Below are 22,149 nucleotides of genomic sequence, written 5' to 3'. Positions count from 1 at the left end.
CTTTTCAATACATATAAACTATAAACCCTTAAGGATATTAAACTTTGCAAATAAGTTGTTTTAAGTAACTAAATTTTTAAACCCAGCATAAGTAGCAATAATATACTTTTTTGCACCAATATACACAATTATCAGCATGTAGATAGCAAAAATACTCTATATATAGACCAGTATATAAACAAGACTACATCCAACCACTACGTCCAATATCAGAAGAAAACATATTCACTGCATACCAACTCACAAACCAAAGGGAAAGAAAAACAATGCAAAACTTCCATAAAACCGACACTTCGGAATCTACCAAATATGGTGGTACAGTTGACCAAATTAATGTACTACAGTATTGAATATTATCGAAATACAAATCAACATAGTTGACATTGGTACTTTGTGCATCTTTAATACCATTGACACTGTGGCATTCAAAGGGTTAATTACCTGGCCTTGTACATTACTTGTAAACGTGTTAAACTTACAGGTTTTAAACATTCAAAACCACTACTGACCAACTGGTGCAGAAAGTACTTCCAAATACCACTTGACATTTTACAAACATCAACTCGTCAAAGGGTACAATACACAACCTTGTGGAATAACACAACATCTCTATTGGCCAGAATGGTTGTTTGTGTTCGTTCACATTACAGTCACAACTCTACGGAGACAATGCTAGGTCTCAGTTCGGGTCCTACTGTGTAAGCTAGTTGGGTGGTGGGGGTGAGGGCTCGGTGACTTGCCTGCAGTCGACACCAGTTGGAATATGTAGCTGCGGTTGCACTTGATCGCGTTTAGGACACGTCCGGGCTGTTGGCAAACCCACAAAACTGTATAGGGTCACCCAAAAATTGAGGGGATTGTTAAGAAAATTATGACATACAAAAACGATAACATTAAAGGTTAAAAAAATGATACGCAATTCAAGTTATCAAAGATTACAAAGTAATGTGAAAACTTGCTAAACAAACGCACACAAATTTTGTAAATCTAACATTATGAAATTATAATTAGATCCGCACAATACACTTTTCGTTATGACCAAGTTTTTGGATAGAATAACAATTTTGCCAGATGAAAACAGATTTTAAGTTTTATTATCGTTCATTTAGAATTAATTTGTCCCTCTACAAGTATTATTGTATTGACAAAGTAAATTTTACTGCAAGTAAATACTGACAAGAATTGAAAAAGAAAGTACGGAACATTAAAAGTAAAGCAACAAGGAAATAACATTGAAATTAAACAACGGCTAATGGTATCTGCAGTAGTAGATGATACTCACTCTGCCCATGGAAGATGAAGCTGGTATTGCCGCGTTGCCAGTTGTTCTGGTCGAAGCCAAGAAGCGTAGTGTCTATGCGAACTTTGGATCCTTGTTTGTACACCTTGTAGGTATCGCTGGGACACATACGAGACACCAGAGGTACTGAAACCCATTTCTATCATCCGGCAAACTATCTTTCATATATACAGTGCTAATCGGAAAAATTGTTAACATAATATTCAAAAGTGTTCATTTCATAATTAAATACATTACTGCCACTGTTAAACATTACTACCTGGAAACGTAAATCAGGTTTGTAGTCTTTTAAACTGTGAGAAAATCAAATGAACACTTTAGTTTTTACAATTAGTGTCTATGACACAAACTCATAGTTCAGGGAGTTCAGGGCCACATTACACTATGTAAGCACATAGTCTGGTTTTTCTTGAAATTTAGACTGAAAGAAATCAACTGTCAGCCGCACTAGTTTCGATGGAGGTCAAAATGGGAGAGTATCAAAAGGGTTAAAAATATAAAATTATAATTTTTCACAGACCATACTTTTCCAAGCTTGATACACTTAAAAGTTATTTTCAGAAATGATAATAAATAATAAATTAGTGTCTGCTAAGCATATACAGACCATGAAAGTAGTAACTTTTGGTCCCTTCTTTACTTATCTGACGATGATATAACTAATATTTATATAGCCAACAGTCAATTTTTAGTGTATCAAGCTATACAATATATAATATAATGAGATAAAGTATTTTTTCATATTTTTAACTCTTTTGATAACCTCCCATAAAAAGTAACAAGGATGATGAGTGATTTCTTTCTGAGAAAAAAAAAATATTAAGAAAAACCAGGTTATGTGCTTATAAAGTACAAATTGGTTGGCTGCTCCAAGACTATCATTAATTTAGCACTACGGGAAGGTGATTTTGTTTATAATACGTTTTAACAACTGCTTGTCTTTATATTAATTAAGTCACATATTATCTTTATGGAGCGTAATATGGATGTTTTATCAGCACAGTGACACAACTACTGATTACCGACTTACACAAATAAAGCACTAAAGGATAAGATCCATACAGGCTTGCCACATCGTGTCAGCAAGAGCTCACAAATTGTCTGACCCGACGACTCTTAATGCAGTGTACGGGTCGATGACTTTAGCTGTGTGTGTGGCCCTGATGTAATACTATTTTATGAAACGTTTTGGGAAGTTTCATTCATTTCATTCCACTATTTTCTCTTTATTGTTACATAAAGTTATTTTAAGTTATTTAGTTTAAACCTGTTAATATTCATTTAATAATATTTAATGTGTACTATGTGCACAACAATGTTGCCAATAGTTTAGATATATCTTTAAAAACTATAGATTTTAAGAGAAAATGTTTTAATATTATTTCGCAAACCTTATAAATGTAGTATTAATTTTTTTATGTAGCTCTAGTATATTTAAAATACAATATAATGGTACATTCATGTAAATTGTTATTATAAAATTAAGTACTATATTATAATATATGTATATAATTTTTTTATGATAGAAGTAATAAGTTTGTGTTAATTTTAACACTATTATTAGTAGTTTGGCAGACTCTTTTACATAGATATTAGATTTATTATGAAAGTTGTTGTTTATTCAATTTGATATAAGGATTTTATTTAATTTTCGTTTTACCAGGGAGGTAAACCTTAGCATAGGGTTCCCTTATAATTGGGCTTTATGCCTGTAAGGGCTACCTTTTGTGGGAATTTATATATTTATAGTATATATTTTAGTAGTAATTATTGTTAGTTGTAAGTAATTATTGTTTATTTATGAACTGTTTTTATCATGTGTTATTTGTTTGATTTCTTTTGAAATTGAGTTTGTATATTCCTGCAATAAAGAGAGTTTTCTATTCTATTCTATTCTATGTACTTAAATGTCTGCATCACCACTTTTAACCATAGCTACATTTGTTATTTTCACCAATTATGTTTTCAACCTTCACTTAATTAATGTTGCCTTTCACTCCATCTATTTCATTAATATTAGTCAGGTATTTATTTATGTCATAATAATAATTAAACAATCCCGATTAATTAATATGCCTAAATTCAAAAATGATCTAATTATTAACTGTCCTCTAATTTAATATTTTGCTGAGATTTAGAATCGTGCTAACTGACTAAACTGACTGGCAAGTGCCTCCTGATGTGGACCACCAATAAGGCTGAAATGTTTCTGTTTCCTGTTCCACTATCACATATTTTCCATGGATGAGCAGAAAAACACAACGTTAAAACTTTTCCTGTACATTGTCTCAACTAAATGCTTCCTTCAGTTTTTTGAACAATACAGTTCAAACTTTGTATTAATAAGTATTGGTCGCTAATTTTGTTATTCTTTGAAGCCTCAAGAAATATTAAAAGTGGTTACAGAATAATCAATAATTGATGAGATGATTTCTCCATTTTCAAACAATAATATTTTTATAATTTTGAAAAGTTTAACATACTGAATTCAAAAACTAATCTCCAGCTAATATCAATTTGTTCTACAGAACACATAATTACTTTTTGATGTCTAGTTAAAGAAACCCTAATGAGAAAGAAACTGAAGAAGGAAGGAATTGAAGTTGAAGAAATTTTAATATATTCAAACAATGAATTCTTATTTATAAAGTGGACTTTTTATAAACCCTAACATTTTTTGAGATTGTATTTTGAACAATAATTGGATACTATGTTTTCAATGACAAAATTTTATCTAATCCATATCAATAATTGGATATTTAATTTGAACCAGCATGCAGTCTTTTGTTCTCTATTGGATTAATTGCTTAATGCCAGCACGAAATTCCGCCCTTGTGAAAGAATTCTAACATTCCCTAACTGCCAAGGCCAACTAAATTAGAATTGTTTATAACTTTTACCCCGATTTCAGTAAATCCCATGTACGTTAAAATTGTGTGTGTGTTTTTTACTTTACATATTTATACATTTCCATAAATATATTTGATTTATTATTTTTTAAAAGGTAAGTTTGTTTTAATTTGACTTATTTCAATATAATTTAGTTTCACATCTGCTGATGGAACGAAGGCACTCATGGTAACACACAAAAATAGGGCAACTTTAGCAATTAATCCTAAAAGCAATTCTTCACTTACTTGTATAAAACAGATTTTTATACTGACAAGCTAAATAAACTTAGGAATCTATTCCTCTGTTTTGTCACTATGTCCGACTTAATACAATTAATTAATTTCTTTGTTTGAAGTTCATTCTTGAGAAAGGACGACGTGAAAGGATAAAGGGTATGATAGAAATTTACCACATTTTAATAGTACTTTGGAACCTTATTTAATGAACAATAATGTAAATGTATTATGTGGCATACTATGATAGTGCATGTCCAACCAAGAAATTTGTCCTGAACGTCATTTCAGCTCATCATTCAGTTGGTTGATATAATTTATCTTTTGCCTGCTGAGAGGATGTAAAAAATGTGTATTCTGCATAATTATCTTTCTGTCTACCAGTCCCCAGGACATCTCGATAACAAATTCAGCAATAGATTTGAAAATATGCCAGCAACCCCTGCAAAGTCTGTTATGCAACACATGATGTGGCGTACTTTTACTTTGTAAGTGGGAAAACATGAGAAAGTATTGGATAATGTACGCTTTCTCAGCATAAACTAGTTTCTGACATTTGTTTATTGTAAAAGTCCAGCTCTCAATTAAAGGAATTTAACTGCAGCAAAATAATTGGTTTTGTGTTCTCTTTTCCCTACTTCACAATTCCCAGGGTGCTTCTCCTTAAAGGAAAATCTCTTCAAAATTTTGAATTCACCAGAAAGTAGATTCCATTAACAAAGTTATGTTCCATAAGTTTTTTGTGTTATAATTCAAAAATTAGCAGACATTTTCATTAGCTTGCATAACTATTGACTTTATCACGATAATCATTACAGTGTGCATCTATTTAAAATTTAAAAATGACATTTCGTTCATTAGAATTTGGACTTGAACAATAAACAAAAAATAATCTACTGAGTATTTGTAACTACAAGCTGATAACTTTATCTTATCCCATATGATGTATCAGTCACCCCATTAAATCAAATGTTGTCTTTAAATATAATTAATTTGCATATAATAAATATTCTCAAATTACAGTTCAAAGAGTTTTTGTTTTACTTCTATAATATTTCATCCACAGGCAGTAAATCATTCTAAACTCATTCAAGACATGACAGCAGTTTACTGCCATTAGAAGAACTTCCAAAAAGATCAGAAAGTAGTTCACTGCCTGTATGATTTAATTTACTTCTTTACAATCAGCTAAGAATCAAAACACAATTTTTACACGTGTTTCTTTTGATAAACAATCTAGTAATAGAAATATAATCATTTATGTAATAATTTTATATGTATTTTATTTCTAAAATGTTGCCAAACATTGATTTGGAAAAATTATATTAATTTTCAGCAGTGTTACTGAATTGATAAATTGTACTACAAGATACTATAAAAAAGTACTATACAAAATAAAGGTAATCCTTTTTAGCACATCCTAAACAAATTAAAATTTATCTGAATAATAGTAGGTGTAAAATATTATATCGTACAGGGAATAGAGAATGTTAAATAGAATGGAGAATAGAATGTTAATCTATCATATAAAATTTGTAGAATTCATGTACATGAATGACAGCATGGAAGTCCTTTCTATTGGCAGGTCCCACACACACCCGCTACAGCAAAACTGTATTAATCAGTCAGCTCAAGTCTGAACAGAGTCACGTATAGGAAAGCATAAAAAAGTCACATCATACTAGACGTGAAGTTTGACAATCTTTTGTTGTTTTTAACCTAACTGGAGGGGTTAGCACCGTAAAAAACTGAAGCTTTTTTGTTTCTGTTGTTTACAAAATGGCGTTTGACAAGTGAACAGGGACAAATTATAAATTACACTATCATAATCTTCTGAATCAATTTTATAAGGAGAGGATAATGACTTGTTCTTCATATTATAGTAACGTGTGATGTAAAATAGCACAATATCTTATGAATAACACATGGCTACAGTGGAATGGTGAACTTTTAGTTTGTTTACGAGGTGCGTCCTAAAAGTATCCGACCTTGACGTCTGTGTGCAATCTGGTCCCCTTCAAAGTACTCCCCTCACCCCACTCCTTAAATTCATTTTGCAGAATGGCTAACAGGTCCTTCGTAGCATTTTATTTTATTTGTTCAACATCGTCAAATCTTTTTCCTTTCAAAGGAATTTTTAATTTCGGAAATAGCCAGAAGTCACAAGGAGCTATGTCAGGACTGTAGGGAGGCTGTCGTAGTTGGTTGATGTCGTGTTTGACCAAAAAAACGCTGAATAAGATTTGAGGAATGAGCTGGCGCGTTGTCGTGGTGCAGGGTCCAGTCATGGCTTGTCCACAGTTCAGGTCGTTTCCTTCGCACTGCATCTCGTAGCCGCCTTAGGACCTCAAGATAATACTCCTTATTCACTGTCTGGCCTCTTGGAGCATATTTGTGATGAAGCAAATATGCCGTCCTGGTAAAAAAAAAACTGTCAGCATTGTCTTGACATTGCTTTGACTTTGTCTTGCTTTTTTCGGCTGGTGCCCTTTGCGAGTTTTCCACTGTGAAGATTGAGCCTTTGTTTCAGGGTCGTAGCCATAAACCAGCAATAACTTTTTTAAATAGCCCTGGGTCACTTTTTATCAAATCCAGATTGTCCTGTGCGATTTCAAGTCGACAGTTCTTTTGGTCTTCTGTCAGCACCTGAGGAACAAATTTTACCAAAACACGGTTCATTTTTAAATCTTCGTGTAAAATGTTACAAACTGACGATTTTGGTATTCCCAAATCTTCTTCCAGCTCTCGGACAGTCAATCGACGGTTTTCATTAATTGCTGCACGAACGCGTTCAACATTTTCAGTGTTTCTGGCCGTTGAAGGACTGCCAGATCGGTCATCACTCTCCACTGATATGCGGCCATTTTTAAACCGCCTAAACCACTCTTTTATTTGTGTATCACGCACAGACACGTCACCATAAACTTTCTGTAATCGTCTCTGATGCTGAATGGCCAAGTTTTTAGCAAAATTTAATGCAAATGCGCTGCTCAACACGTTCAGTCATATTGAAATATATCATATCGACGCACACACACGGCAGTACTGTACGGAACAGGGCGCTGTGACTCACTGAGAGACCAGATCGTATTCAATGCCTAATATGGGAAGGAGTAGGCTCACCCCTCCCCTCCAATAACCGGTTCGAGCCGGTCAGTTACGTCGCGGCCACCTACTGGTAGGCGGTCGGATACTTTTTGGACAGACCTCGTATTTACCATGCTGCTTTATATGCCACCTTAATGTTATTTAATCCAAAAAATATTATTTTACTGATATTATCTCAGGTTACTACTCAAATTAGAATATTACAAGGTAGGAGTACGCCACACCATGTGTCGTGTAACAGACTTCACTGAGGTTGCATGTAAATTTTCAAGTCTGTAGCTCATTTCATCCTCGAGATGTATTATGGGCAGATAGACAGACAGACAAGTATACAGTAAAGAAATGTTTGAATCTCCCTAGCATACAAAAGAGGAATTGTGTTAGCATACTGAGTGATGGACTTCAATAATGCTCAGCCAAATTTCATGGTTGAACATGCACCACCACAGAACTCATTCTTTTCTATATAGAAATGAAGTTTTAAGCAAAATTTAGAATCTACAGGTGACATTTTTCTGGAGATATTTTGCCACGTTATACATTGACATGTTTCATCATTAACTTTGGTTTCATAGCAGTGTTTAAATAATTGTCTACACACCAAGTCACCAAAAGATGGTTTTGTAGGTGTTGGCTTAGTTAAGTTTCAAGTGTAAATATGTCACATGTTTCCGTCATGATTACCCATAAGACCAACGCAATCCCATGGAGTGACATGCACCACTATTGAACTTAGTATTGCCTGAATAGAAATGAAGTTCATGCAACATTTAAAGCCCTCGGGTCAGTTAGTTTTCAACATATTGTGTGGACAGACAGACGGAAATGAAATTTTGCCAGCCCCCGAGTGATAGACTTTGCTGATGCTCAGTCAATTAAAAATGTATTTAATTGTTGGAAATTTTTCTCATACCACATGCATAACTACACTTTAAACTGTCATACAGGGAATTAAATTCTAAATATTTTATTATAATGTAGTCAAAGTGAATGAGGTACTTACACCAACTTGTGAACTCCCACTTCATTTCTACATAAAAATCGGGGGCCTGAAACCAATAGGCATATAATCATTTGTGAGTTCATACAATACACTAACGTATAAAAACCAATGATTAATTACTGAAATAATTAGTATGAGCTCAAACAACAACTGATTGTTAGTTACTTCTATAGGAGTAATCTGTAGGAAATATTAAAACAAAAATCAATTAATGATATTCAAAGCTTAAACCATTTCAATGCTTTACAAAATAGTACAAACCCAGTTAGAACAGTATACAACAATATAAACCCAATTAGAACAGTATACAACAATATAAACCCAATTAGAACAGTATACAACAATATAAACCCAATTAGAACAGTATACAACAATATAAACCCAATTAGAACAGTATAGAAGTGCATTAGTAGCAGAAAATGGATTTGTCAAACAGATTGACAGATCATCTCTATATTTTACAATGAGCAATCCGTAAATATTGCGATAAACAAGGAGTTCCATGATAGTTCTTGGACTTACATGGCAAGTGTCATAACTAACATCTTAGTTAACTGGTTTACACTGCACCAAAACATTGGTAACACATATAAATTCTTGAAATATTTGGAGTTAATGTTTCGGTTTAACACAACAGTTTAGGGAGTGCCTATGGCTGAGCGGTCTGTAATTGGACTTTGGGGCTGAGTTAGAGGGGTCTGAGTTAGAGATAGCACAGGTTGGAATCCTGTCTGTGACCCTTGCACTTTTTATCAGTACCATCAACCTTATACTGTATCAACTCTTTCCCTTATTCTGTTTAATACAAACAAACTTTTACATATGTTGCTGAAGATGGTTCTCCACACAGTAATATCCAAATATTTCAAGCATTTCATTTTTGAAGCAATATTTTGTCGCAGCGTGACCAGATAACTTGGATGATTAGGAGCTCTGTACTATTTTTCAATAGAAAAATGTGAAAAAATGTAAAAGTGTTGAATCATAAGAAAACATTTAGTTAACAGCTAAGACACTCACTAACTACTTTATACAGCATGCATTATTCACTGGCCACAGTTTCTGTCCAAAAACAGAGGTAATACAGTTTTATCATCATAAGTAGAGCTTTCACTAATAACAAAGGCTTATTTAATGTCTTCCGCGAGTGAAAGTGCCATTCAGGAGTAATAGATCCAGTGTCCTACAGTACTGACTAAGCCAGGACCAGCACCGGGTGCAGCTGACAACAATTGTTGTCAAAGTTATGACATCACCAAATCTGGCAGTGGAGTTGCCTGGACAACCTTGTACAACCTTTTTGGCTGCTCTGACTTCATTTGGGTAAGTTAAAAATACATATATTTTCCTGCATTTACCATGACCGGTCACATTTTATTTCAGCAGCGAATGTGTTAAACGTGTTTTTTAGGTAAACTCCAGTAATCCGGCTTATTGACTAATGCAACACATGTCTGGTCTGAGTTGTGTCGGATTATTGAGGGACTACTGTATTACATAAATATTACCTCTTTTAGCCTCAACAGCAACTCGGGCACCCCGCCTACTCTGGTGGAGAGGCGCTGGTAGTCTCTTCTCTGTAGCACTTGTTGTACCAGCTCTGGGTCTCCGGTCGCCACTGCCTCCTGTATTACTGCCCCACAAATCACCTTAAATGTGTCTTAAATTATATGAATAGCACTTTTTGTTTTAATCTTAACTGCTAATGAAGGACTGCTAAAGTCCAAGACTTGAAAACAGGATCACTGCTGAGTACAGACACTTAACCAGAGAAACTTTTAGAAAGGTTAGGCAAGAATTTGAAAATAGGTTATTTTTTGCTTGAACAACAATGGCTACCAATTTCAACATTTGATTTGAAGATTACAGTATAAACAGTAAACAGTATTCAGTGAGTAATTTTGTTGTTATTAGCTGTAGTACAATAGTTTGTAGGCTAATATTGTTGTGTAAGAAATTACGTTATTGGCTGCTGATACCAAACGGCTTGGCCAATTTCAATTTTTTTTACCAAAATACAGTATTTTTATGAGCTTCAATTTCATGTGTCACAAGGTATTAGTTGCCATTTCAAAACTTTGACTGGCTATGGGGCCTTGGGAGTGAGCACCTCCCATTTTAAATAATTGATTTTTTGTTCCCCCAATTAGTACACTCCCATTTACAGAATTTTGATACTTGGGCTATAAGTCTTTTAATACGAGTTTGAAGTTTTCAATTGAACACCCTGTATAGAATCTCATTTACAACTCTTAAAAACATTAATATGTTAGTTCTTCTTTGTGAGTTAAATCCCAAAGTCAAGTTGGGTTTCTCTAACAATTTTACAATTTCCTGTAAGTTACCTCATAATTGATTAGAATACTATACAAATTTTGGCATCCTTATGCAAACCAAAACCAAACATGTTTGATCAGAAAATCAAAAGAACTTAAATCATATAAATAAAACACATTAGTTTTTACTAATTCCTCTATTTGTCATTGGGTTTTGAATAGAGAAAAACAAATAAACTCTTAAACAAAATTAGAACCATTACTTGGGTTGTATCTTGAATACCATAATTTATAAAAATGAACAGTGTTAAAAATATGAAACTAACTTTTTCCTTTTGTATACTAGACTGTATTTTTGCCATTGAAAACTATCACATAGTTTTAAAATAATAAATTGGGACATCTACTTTTATTTCAATTGAATCTGTTCAATTAAATCAACCTCACTTTTATTTCAATTGAATCCGTTCAATTAAATCAACCTCATTTTTAATGGCATTTTACACAAAATAATAATTAGATATTCTTTAAAGATAACTTTCTATGCAGTTATGCTTCACAAAATTTAAAACAATTTAATGAACATTTTACAATGCTTTTTTTTAGATATCCAAATATATGATTTTAATTTTTTTAACTACTGTTAACGCATTTGCAATTTATCAAACGAAACAATTCCATGATTACTGGGATGATTCTACAATCTGCATCACAGAACCGTACAATACTGATTACTATACTTATAATCATGCTGGAATTTTGGCCTTATTGATTGCTTTGAGACTGTTTAAAGACAACAAATATTTATTGTTAATTGAGAGTTTGTATGAGATTCTTCTAACAAACATCGTTTAGTCATAAACTGTAACAAGTTTTGGAACTGAGAGCTTACTCCATGCAGGTTCTTTTTATTTTAAAGCCGATTTTTAGAGTTTTTAAGTTTTGATTGTATATAAGAATTTATTAATCAAGAATTTTAAAATGAAAACAAGTCTTAACAGGAATTCAGTTCAAAGATTTAAAAACAAAATTTTTGTCATAGTTTTATTAGTTTATGACTGCTTTCATCACAAGTTACAGCCTTGTCATCAATAAATATTAGAACTAGTGATAATAACAACCATTGGTTCCAAGTCTGTCTGACATACCTGTCCAACCTTCTCGGTTCTCCGTGTTGATATTCGCACCTCTGTCCATGAGAAGTCTCGCAGACTCTAGGTGGCCAAGTGTAACAGCCAACATGAGCGGTGATCTGCCTCGTACATCCTTCCTCTCCAGGTCTGCCTGCATCGTCCATGTTTGGTCAGATGAGTGTGATTAAAATGGATGCAAATGGTTTGAAAGTTTGCAGACTAATAGTAGGTAGCTAATAGTATAATATTAATGTAATTAGAGTAGAATACAAAAATCCGTACATTTGGAACTATTGGCATGTGCAACTACCATACAGTTTTTGATAATTGGCTGAGCGTTATCGAAACCTCTACTCAAGGGGCTGGAAAAATGTCATTTGTCTGTATGTATATCCGCACAATATCTTGAAAATGAACTGACCTATGAAACGATGAAAACCGGGCCTCGGGGAACTGAGGTAGGGTTGTCTCCCAAGGTACGGTTTGGAGGACACCCGAGGGCATGCCTGCTCCCGGTTAATCGGCCCGCTCTGCTCAACTGCTCAACACGATGCGCTGGTAAACCCATTTATGGAACCAACAAACCCCCCCCCCCCCATTGGGCAAACAAGAGTTGTAACAAGAGATCCCAGTGATCTAAGAAAACAAACTCACTCTTCGGATTCTGAAGATGACGAAAGCAGCGGGCAAAAAGTTATTTGTAATAAAGAAAATGAAATTGAAAGCAAGCCAATCCCAAGATATTTAATTATGGACTTGCAATTTTGCTTGAATCTTCATTTGTATATGAGGAACACAGAGTTCGATGATGGGGCACATCTATGGGATTTGGCTGAGCGTTAGCGAATAGTTTTACAATGGTCTTATGGGTAAACCACGATGGCATCAAGTAAATAACAGAATAAATAATTTGTAAACAAAATCAGTACACTCAAGAGATTTTAACATGTGATATATTAATACATGTAAACAAACTATTCCAATATCTAAAACACCATTTTATGATGACTTGGTCTGTAGGCTTTAATTATTTAAATTAATGATATGAAAATTAATTTAATAAATAAAAATTGTAAATGTATCATGTGGCAAGAAAGATTTCATCGATAGATTTTACATACATTTTTACACAAACAAAAATGACATCTGAGATGTTCCATGACGAACTATGAATTTGGGATGAGCCTAGTTGAATTTAGATTAGACTCAGTAGGGTAACACAATTTCTATTTTATTTGCTGGGAGTTTTAAAATCTTTCTTTTCCATACGATTGTCTGTCGTCTTATCTGTCAATAATGAAATGAGCTATAGACTTCAAATTCTGCATGCAATCTCAGCGAAGCCTATTAAACGACACATGGTGTGGTGTATTTAATAGTAAATACTTTTACTATAAGATATAACCGGAATAAATATATTTCACCACTTTATACTGTACATTATTATTGTTGTTTGGTTCAATTCACAAAGACTACATGGCAATTTTCTTTTCAAATATTTTTATTGATAATTCTGTTATTTCTCTGTACTTTATAATAGAATATCCATACTAATTCACCAAAAATTTCCCAATTAGAAACAGTTATGTTTTGGGCCAGAACTTGTGTGAACTACCTTAAGTTTCCATCTAATATTTAACAACAAAATTCCAACCAGTATGTGTTACTTTTAAAAAAATATCGTTAGCAGAAATATGAATTTACAGTTTTTAGGAAAGTGTTTAAAGACGTGTTTTTGTACGAGAATTGGCAAAAGAAAGGATTTGGACAACTTCCCCCTCCATCCTTCCTCCATTTGTTAACAGTCCACCTTCTTCCTTGTTTACATCCCATCATAGATGTAATTATGTTATGTGCCCTTACATTGACCCTTTTTGTGGTTTTCCTTAACCATCTGTTTTAGTTTAAACACTACAGGTTACCACAATGCAAGTCAAATACTGGAAAACACTGACTGCCGATGATTAATTATGGGTAATTCACTGTGTGTATTTGCACAGTTGAAATGTACGAGGTGTGGCTATTAAATAATGAGACTGACCATGTAAGCAACTTTGCACTATTCTATATTTTTGGCGTTGGCTGGTAAATGAATCCTCTTTCAAAAACGATAAGTGTTAAACCGCAACTGGGTGTATTTTAAATGTGAGGTGGGGGCAACAGGGTAGCCGGTAGATCATGCAAGGTTTCACCACCATTGTATGGCTTCACCCACATTTCATAGCTGAACCTAATTGTACAGTGAATGTGATTACATTATTCAACTTATTTCCTGATAGAAGATCTATTTATTCTCTGTATGTATCTCAAAAAATACGTACACAGTATACTTCAATATTTGCATTTTACAGTAGATACCAATACTTGTGAATTACATGTCTTCCGCGCATTTTGTTTAATGCAGATTTTTATGCTTGTACTTTAACTAGCCTTGAATCGTTTCTTAGAATTATTAAGGGCCCGATGGGACCTTTCTTAAAAACATGATGTACGTACGTTTGTACAATAAATCTGGACAGAAAGATCCTAAAGACTTGCAACTTGGAGCACAGATTCTTCTTCATCCAAGGGAAACCTTTCATGTTGGGGTCAAAAAGTCAAAAGGTAATCTGTCCATCTGCCTGTCTATGCCATAAACCTTAATAGGAAAGTCATAGAGACTTGAAAACTGGTTTATGGTTTATTTTTGGTCCAAGAGGAACGCTATTGATTTTTGGGCCAAAAAGTAACATAACATTTTGTCTGTCTACGTGATAACTCATCCATTCTGTTGGGCCATTGATATTCCACTACACTGGTATATTATATTTAGCTTACCAGTGTTATAAAAACATACTGATAAAATATTTGTTTAAATAGTTTTATCATGACTTTCAAGAAGGTAAGTCTATTAGTAATTTTTTTTACTTCAATTTTTTTCAGTTTAATAAAAATGTGTACCATACTTATTTTACTCTTACATCAATATAGCTGATTAATGTATTGTATATACCTAATGACCTATTATACATTAGTACTTTCAATCTTCTAATCTAGATAATATAATATTTATTCTTTGAAGATCCAGAAAACAACACATAGCAACAATACAATCGTCTTATGATAGGCTCATTATTTTTAAAGTAATTTTATTTGTATTTATTATTTTGGGTTTCTGTTCATGAATACATTTTTATAACAAAACTATCTGGTTGGCTGCCAGTAACTAATATTTTAACATTGAAAAATTTGTAGGTTTTTATGAGGTCTGGATTGCATTGTATAAATTGCTAGTATTAAGCAACATGAACACACCATCGAATCCAAACCAAGCTACAATTTGTGAAACTTAAATACTGTAATGTAGAGCTCAGTTTTGGGCCTTTCTCTGTTCTTAGGAAATGACAGCACGAAGTTATCACCAATGAAGTGTATGGAGATGTAACCAGATCTCCATACACTCACAGATCTCTAATCATGTATGCAGATTACAACACATCATTAAATGACTAAGCTCAAGGCCAACACAAAGGAATTGTGTACTTGATGAATCAACATAACAAAATATGTTTTTTTATGGTAAAAAATTTAAGATTGTGTGATAGTGAGGTGTATTCTTGTTGCTATGACTGTCTGTTTCTCAGAAAGTATTGTTTGTAATAATGAAATAATCAATGACAACCCTGTGAGTTTTAGCAGTTAGCCAGTTGCAATCAAACTTCAAATCAATGTCAATATTATGAACACATAAAATCCAACTCCAATAATCTCTAGCCTCAGAGAAAACCCAGCTCCAATAATCTCTGACCTCAGAGAAAACCCAACTACAATAATCTCTGTCATCAATCCAAACTACCATAGTGAGAATAATCATCAATACTTACATGTTCTTAACTTGAGTCTACAAATCGGTTCAAGAATATACATAACACGAAGAGTTGAATGGATAGAAAGATACGAAGGAGCAATAGCATACTTCATATTTCACACAAAATATACATTAGTATTATAAAAAACATTCATTAAAAAAAACCTTAGAAAATGAAAAAATTTAAGCAACATAAAATATTGATACTACCAGAATCCAGCAGGAAAGCATCTTGTAGTTTTATCCAATGCTTACTAGACTAGGCATAAGAACAAGTAGCTGATGCTGATGGTGGTTTGAAAAGAGGAATATTGTAAAACACTGGAGCAAAGGAGGTACCCTGTGCGTTATTGCCACTACGGGAGATTGATGTTCTTACACTGAATAGTTTGTTGTCACAAAGATGACCAAATATTCTCATACATCAGACATTGAGACAAAATATTCAATGACACAAAACTGTTATATCATCTTGCATATTTTCCTACCCTGGAATCACAAAAATAGAAATAATTTTCACTAATAAAATGCTCCTTATTGATCATTATGACACAGAGTTTATGACATCATTTAAACTTCACAAGGTGCTGAAGTTTTAAATCTAAATTACAGAGACTTGCAAACCACTTTTCATAAAAGTTTGGGCTATCAACATTTCTGTATCTCTAAATACCGATCAAGCTGTTCTGCACAAACAAATTTAAACTACTGTATTTCATAGAGAAATACATAACCTTGATACAATAGGTAGGAGGCAAATATGAAAACGAGTCAACAATGGACATTTGTGTACAAGCTTTTATCCTCACAGACACACCTTGTAGGCCTAATTATTAAAAATCTTCCAAATGAGTTGGAAAGAGCTCAGCCCAAGACATTAAAAGATCAGTTGTCACATACATAAAATAGTGTCAATAGTGCATACTTGTAGGGGAGTTCCCATTAACATCTGAGGGACCAAACACACTTGGACTATACTGGGGAGGACTAACCATAAGAGTCTGTGAGTGAATATCTGACCTCGTATATGAATATACAAGAATGCAAGGACATAGGCAGTGAGGGGGTCCAAGGGGTCCGGAACTCCCCCAAATTTTAAATATTTTCAATAACCTTTTTAAGGAACAATATGGGGCCCTTACCCTCTGTCCACTACAGGAAAATATTAGCTGTCAGGACCTTCCCCACCAACATTATTTCTTGGCTACATTCTTGCGAGAATGGAACCTTCTTATGTTACACTAATGCACTGTTTAACAATTAATTTTTTGGTCAAAATATAAAAAAAATAGGCCTGATTGTTACTAGGCTCACTCTGAATGTACCTCCTATGTTACAATAGGCACTCCAAACAATTCAATAATAATAATAATAATGTTCAATAACACATTAAGCTAAAATTGCCCAACATTGCAAAATTTGACTAAAATAGTATTATTTTATATAAATAAACTGTTTTTGTTACTTGTGTTGACAAATTAATACATCATAGAGAAGTTATTGCATTTTGAAATTCATGAACAAACATTTGTTATTCAAATAATCCAAAATTATATTTTTATGGATTAAACTAGATATTGTGGGCCGTCTAAACCAAGTGATTTTGACTTATAACTGAGACAAATTAATGTATTGCAGCCAAAGTGTTAAAATAAAAAATATTGTAAATACAGCATAAAACTCTTTCTGTCAATACATTTCATTGAGAACTAGAATAAAAAAAAAATCATTGAAATATGTTCAAAAACAATTTAGTCAGTAATAAGCAAAAAAAAGTCACAAACCAAAATAGAAAAAAAGCAACTAATGGCTACACTTTTTATTCTAATCTAAACATCATTATTTTTGAAAGTAAAGTGCTGAAAGTTATCTTTGTAATACATTTCTCTCTAATAAAAGTAACTAGCTTTTAATATTAAATATTTAAATAGAACAAACCGTTATATGGATGTTTGAATACTTAGAGGAAACCATGGACATCCATATCAATGTACATTACGATACAAAAGGTTAATACATACTTGTGTGGAGGAAATAATTTAACTGAGCATCACTACGTCTAAAGTTGTATTTCTGATACCAAATTTCAATGAGGAATTAACCCATAAAGTGGACAGGGCTGTCCTTTAGTTAACATATTACATTATTTATAACCTCAATTTATCTCATTCTGGGCCAGGTTTTGACAAGACTGGGTACCTAACTAAATAGTGACTCATTAATAATGAGAAAACTGACCCACAATGCTTTAGATGACCAATATTGAGTATTACAGTCTGACTGTTATTACTGCCAATAATAGTCTAACTATCAGGACTGAGGTTGACAGTCTGACTGTTATTACTGCCAATAATAGTCTATCAGGACTAAGGTTGACAGTCGGACTGTCAGTACCGTACTGAGAATAACAGTCTAACTATCAGGACTGAGGTTGACAGTCTGAATGTTAGTACAAACAATGCCAGTCTTAACTACCAGGAATGAAGTTAAACAGTCTCACTCTTAGTACTGACAATGACAGTTTAACTTACAATCCACTTCAATCATACAAATCCTTAACATCCACACAAAACAACTTAGTGCAATCACAGTCTTTATAAATTACGAGTGCACTCGGGGTTATTAAAGTAGTTCATTAACGATGGAGACTATTAAAGCGATTTAAGAAAGGTAATATTTCATGTGTAGCTATCATCTCAAAATATGAAACTGAAGATGCATAAATTTGGAAGGTTCTTTGTACAACAGTGGTAGTATGACTGCTTTTTTAGAATTAATGTGTTAATAAAATCGTAGTACGTGGTACTCATCTAGTAATATTAAATTCAAACAGTTTTAAGCATTGAATTGGTTTCTGTTCCATATTTGGCACCTCTGTTATGCAGTGATGGTTAATAATTTCTCTTATCACTCTGGACACTGTAAGTTATATGCTTGAATTTTTTTATCTAAAATCAATTATAACCCGCTTTTATTTCTAGAGAGAATTAGTTTATCTCTATACACAATAAAGAATAAATACAATTTAAGCCTACTATAATTTTTTGTTATATTGTTAAAATTACAAAATTTAGCACACACACAAATGATGTAAGTACAGTAATAAAAACATTTTTAGATATTTATTCAATTAAAAAAATCTAATAAAGAATTATTACAGTACATGGACTTAAGAGAACAGATTTGTCATGCATGCCAACTTGATTGTTATTGTAAACTTGTTCTGAAATTAAAAATGCCCATATATAAATAAGACAAAAAATAATTTACAAAAAAAGAAATATAAGTTAACAAAGGTAAAAGAATTAAGCCAACGCAGAATAAATATTTAATTTTATAGTAAAAACCTTTCAAAATTATTAATATTTTCTATTTTGCATTCCCCTGGTGAAAAATGTAATCTTTCCTAAGTTAATCACTTAGGCCCTACTTAAGTTCATATACTGATTAGCAAAATTTAAACGGTTTATGCAGGAACATTAATCATGGCATACTACGTGTATTGATCTATAACAGAGTAACATTATGATTTAAATAACAATATTACTTCATTTGGAAAGCCCTTTAAGTTCAAAATAGGCCTAATCAGATAATTCCAGTTATAGAAATTACGAACTGGCACTGAAAATCTTTATAGGTTTGAATTTTGATATTAGACTGAGAGGTTTTAAAAAATATAATTATTATACAGTGTTAGCTATGACTGAGTGAGAGCTGTTTTGAAAGTGATGTGTATGATATTTTGTGATTTCTATTGGTGTAGAGGAAGATGAAAGATCATTGGGGAATAGTCTATGAGTTGCTCTCTTTCACCACTCTGTGCTCTGTTTTCTCAATTTTGCCCAAGTTTCTTACACTTTACTGAAGTTTGTGCCACATTTTTCCTCTTTAATTTCGGTAACATCTGCCATTGTGCATCTTGTTATTGATTAAATTCCTGATTGGTTACATTTTGCTGTACAATTAATTTATAGATAAGGACATAGTTTTCCCTGTTTGGTAATGATCACATTGCAGTTTGTATGGTTTTGTGTATTTGAATATTCCAAAATGGGGATATTCCAACCTATTACAATTGATTATGGTTAGGTGAACATGTAGGCTCATATTCTTTAATTTCTAGGCCATTTGTGATCAAACTCTTTAGAATTTAGATCTGTTGTTGCTTATAAGAAGGGAGTATCTCGAGGGATTATTTTTCACTTGTCACTGCCCGCAGCCGTGCTGTTTAACTAAAGGCTTTTGAATCAGCCTATTCAACTACTACTCCAGTTCCTTATTCAAAGTTTTTTTTTTTAATTTTAAGGATTTTTTCACACACATTGTTTTCTGTCATTTTTGTATCACTTATATAATAAGCATTTTCCATTTGAAAAATCAACAAATAATGTAAAGTAAATATAGTAAATGTTTACCTTCATTCTGATTAATCTAACATTTCATTTTTAGTAAAGTATTAGTATTCCAGTTTGAATACTTATTATTTTAATTATGTTATTTTTACTTTAAAACTTTGAATGTTAATCAGACCTTGGATTAGCTATTGAAATTTCAAAAAGCAAACAAATACGAAATTTCGTTTTTTATTTTTAAGTTTTTTTTTTAAAATAATACCAATCAAAAATATGAAACTACCTGATTAGAGCTAGGCCTCATTAAACCTAGGACTTTTGTCAAAGTTTAGGGCTTACCTGATTGTCAGTGTTATCCAATTGTTCCTTTAAACCCTCAAAATCATTATTCCAAACACAAAAGTGTAGAGGGTATTGCCTCTTAATTTCCTCAGTAGTTAACATTGTCACTCCAGGAGACTGAGCCATTGTAAATGGATACAATAAATTAAGTTAAATGGGTGGGGGGGGGGGGGGGTGGGGGGGGGGGGGGGTGGGGGGGGGGGGGGGTGGGGGGGGGGGGGGGTGGGGGGGGGGGGGGGTGGGGGGGGGGGGGGGATTTTTACATAATAGTAATCAATACAAAAGACTTTGTCAGAGGGATATAAACTGAGCTAGACTATCTAATACCTTACATATACACATTTAACAAATATACTACACTACAATATTTTTATTAAGATGTTTATACTTTTAATTACACACACACACACACGTTCTTTTTGTTATGGCTTATCTTGACTTTGTTAATATTTATGATTATTTATTATTGTTGTTATTTTGTTTATAATTTTATTATAGTTATGTTGTTATATCTATATATATGTATCTGTTATTTATCTTTAGGCTTAATTATCTATTTAATGGGAACTATTTTGGTGGAACACTGGACTGGATTATATTTGATTGTGTGGATATTATTGCATGTCACCTTGATTTAAACATGCACAATGTAATTGGGTGTGTAACCTGTATTGTTGCATGTAAATAAAATAAATAAGAATGATTGTTAGGAACGGAAAGGGTTTGCCCGTGGAAGTAAAGAAAATTATAAAAGGGACTACCATTGCTTACAGTGGAAAGACGAAAGGGAAGTTCTTATGATAAGTAGTCCCTATGATTCATCTACAGAAGAACTGAGACGAACAGTTAAAAAGGTTCAAGTTGAAAAGGTAGTTCAAAAACCTGACGTTGTTTGCAGGTATAACGAATCGATGGGAGGTGTTGATCTTGCAGATCATTTTATCGCTTTATATGCGTTCACAAGGAAAAACAATTAAGTGGTGGTGTAACTTTTTTTTTTTTTTCTTGTTGGAAGTGGGTTTTTGTGAACGCCTTTATATATTATACAACAGCAACAGGACCTCCTGGGATGAGAGCAAACTTTCAGTTAAGAAAAGACGATAAAAAAATCTCATAGGAGAACGAGAACTCCTAAAAAAAGAGAAAGACCTGTTAGTTTTGATGAATGTGAAAGGCTTAGTGGAAAACTTCATCTTCCTTATGAAAGTGAACAGAAGAAAGACTGTTCTGTATGTAGTCGATCAGTACCAGGTGGGAGGAAATGAAGAAAATGTTACTTCAGGACATGCAGCAAGGAACCAACACTACACTCGGGTCAATGTTTCTTCAAGTATCACACAATGAAAACATTAAATGAACTGGAATAAAACTGTAAAAATAGTAAATATTCAATATTGGTTAATTCTTTTCAGCTTTTATGTACTATATCTTTTTATTGTTTGTAAGGTACATGCATGTTTCCCTGCTATTTTATTTATAAAAGTCAATATAAGTAAAATTATATACTTTATTCAACTTAATTAATTGATTACGTTTTAAAATGTTAATTCCATACTTGTTTTTTTTTATACTTTTATTATAAAAAATATTTTTTACACTAAGTTACACAATTTACTTTTTACTTCTTAATACTAAAATTAGTATATTTCTAATTTAATCAACT

General features: G+C 32.8%; 1 protein-coding gene across 1 annotated transcript; it reads right to left on the bottom strand.

Moving 5' to 3' along the window:
* Nucleotides 1-688: 688 nt before the first annotated feature.
* LOC124367676 (ankyrin repeat domain-containing protein 13B-like) lies at nt 689-20,634 on the bottom strand. Its single transcript, XM_046824692.1, has 6 exons — nt 20,484-20,634; nt 11,961-12,096; nt 10,045-10,169; nt 8,537-8,582; nt 1,283-1,426; nt 689-807 (listed from the first exon to the last, which is right to left on the bottom strand). Exons 1-6 carry the CDS (start codon nt 20,610-20,612, stop codon nt 704-706), a joined length of 684 nt encoding a protein of 227 aa, XP_046680648.1. The 5' UTR covers nt 20,613-20,634; the 3' UTR covers nt 689-703.
* Between the last annotated feature and the right edge of the window lie 1,515 nt (nt 20,635-22,149).

The sequence above is a fragment of the Homalodisca vitripennis genome, chromosome 8, assembly GCF_021130785.1.
Source record: "Homalodisca vitripennis isolate AUS2020 chromosome 8, UT_GWSS_2.1, whole genome shotgun sequence".
Lineage (NCBI taxonomy): Eukaryota > Metazoa > Arthropoda > Insecta > Hemiptera > Cicadellidae > Homalodisca > Homalodisca vitripennis.
Note: the sequence above shows the minus strand (reverse complement) of the source record. Positions and strands in the feature narration are given on the sequence as shown.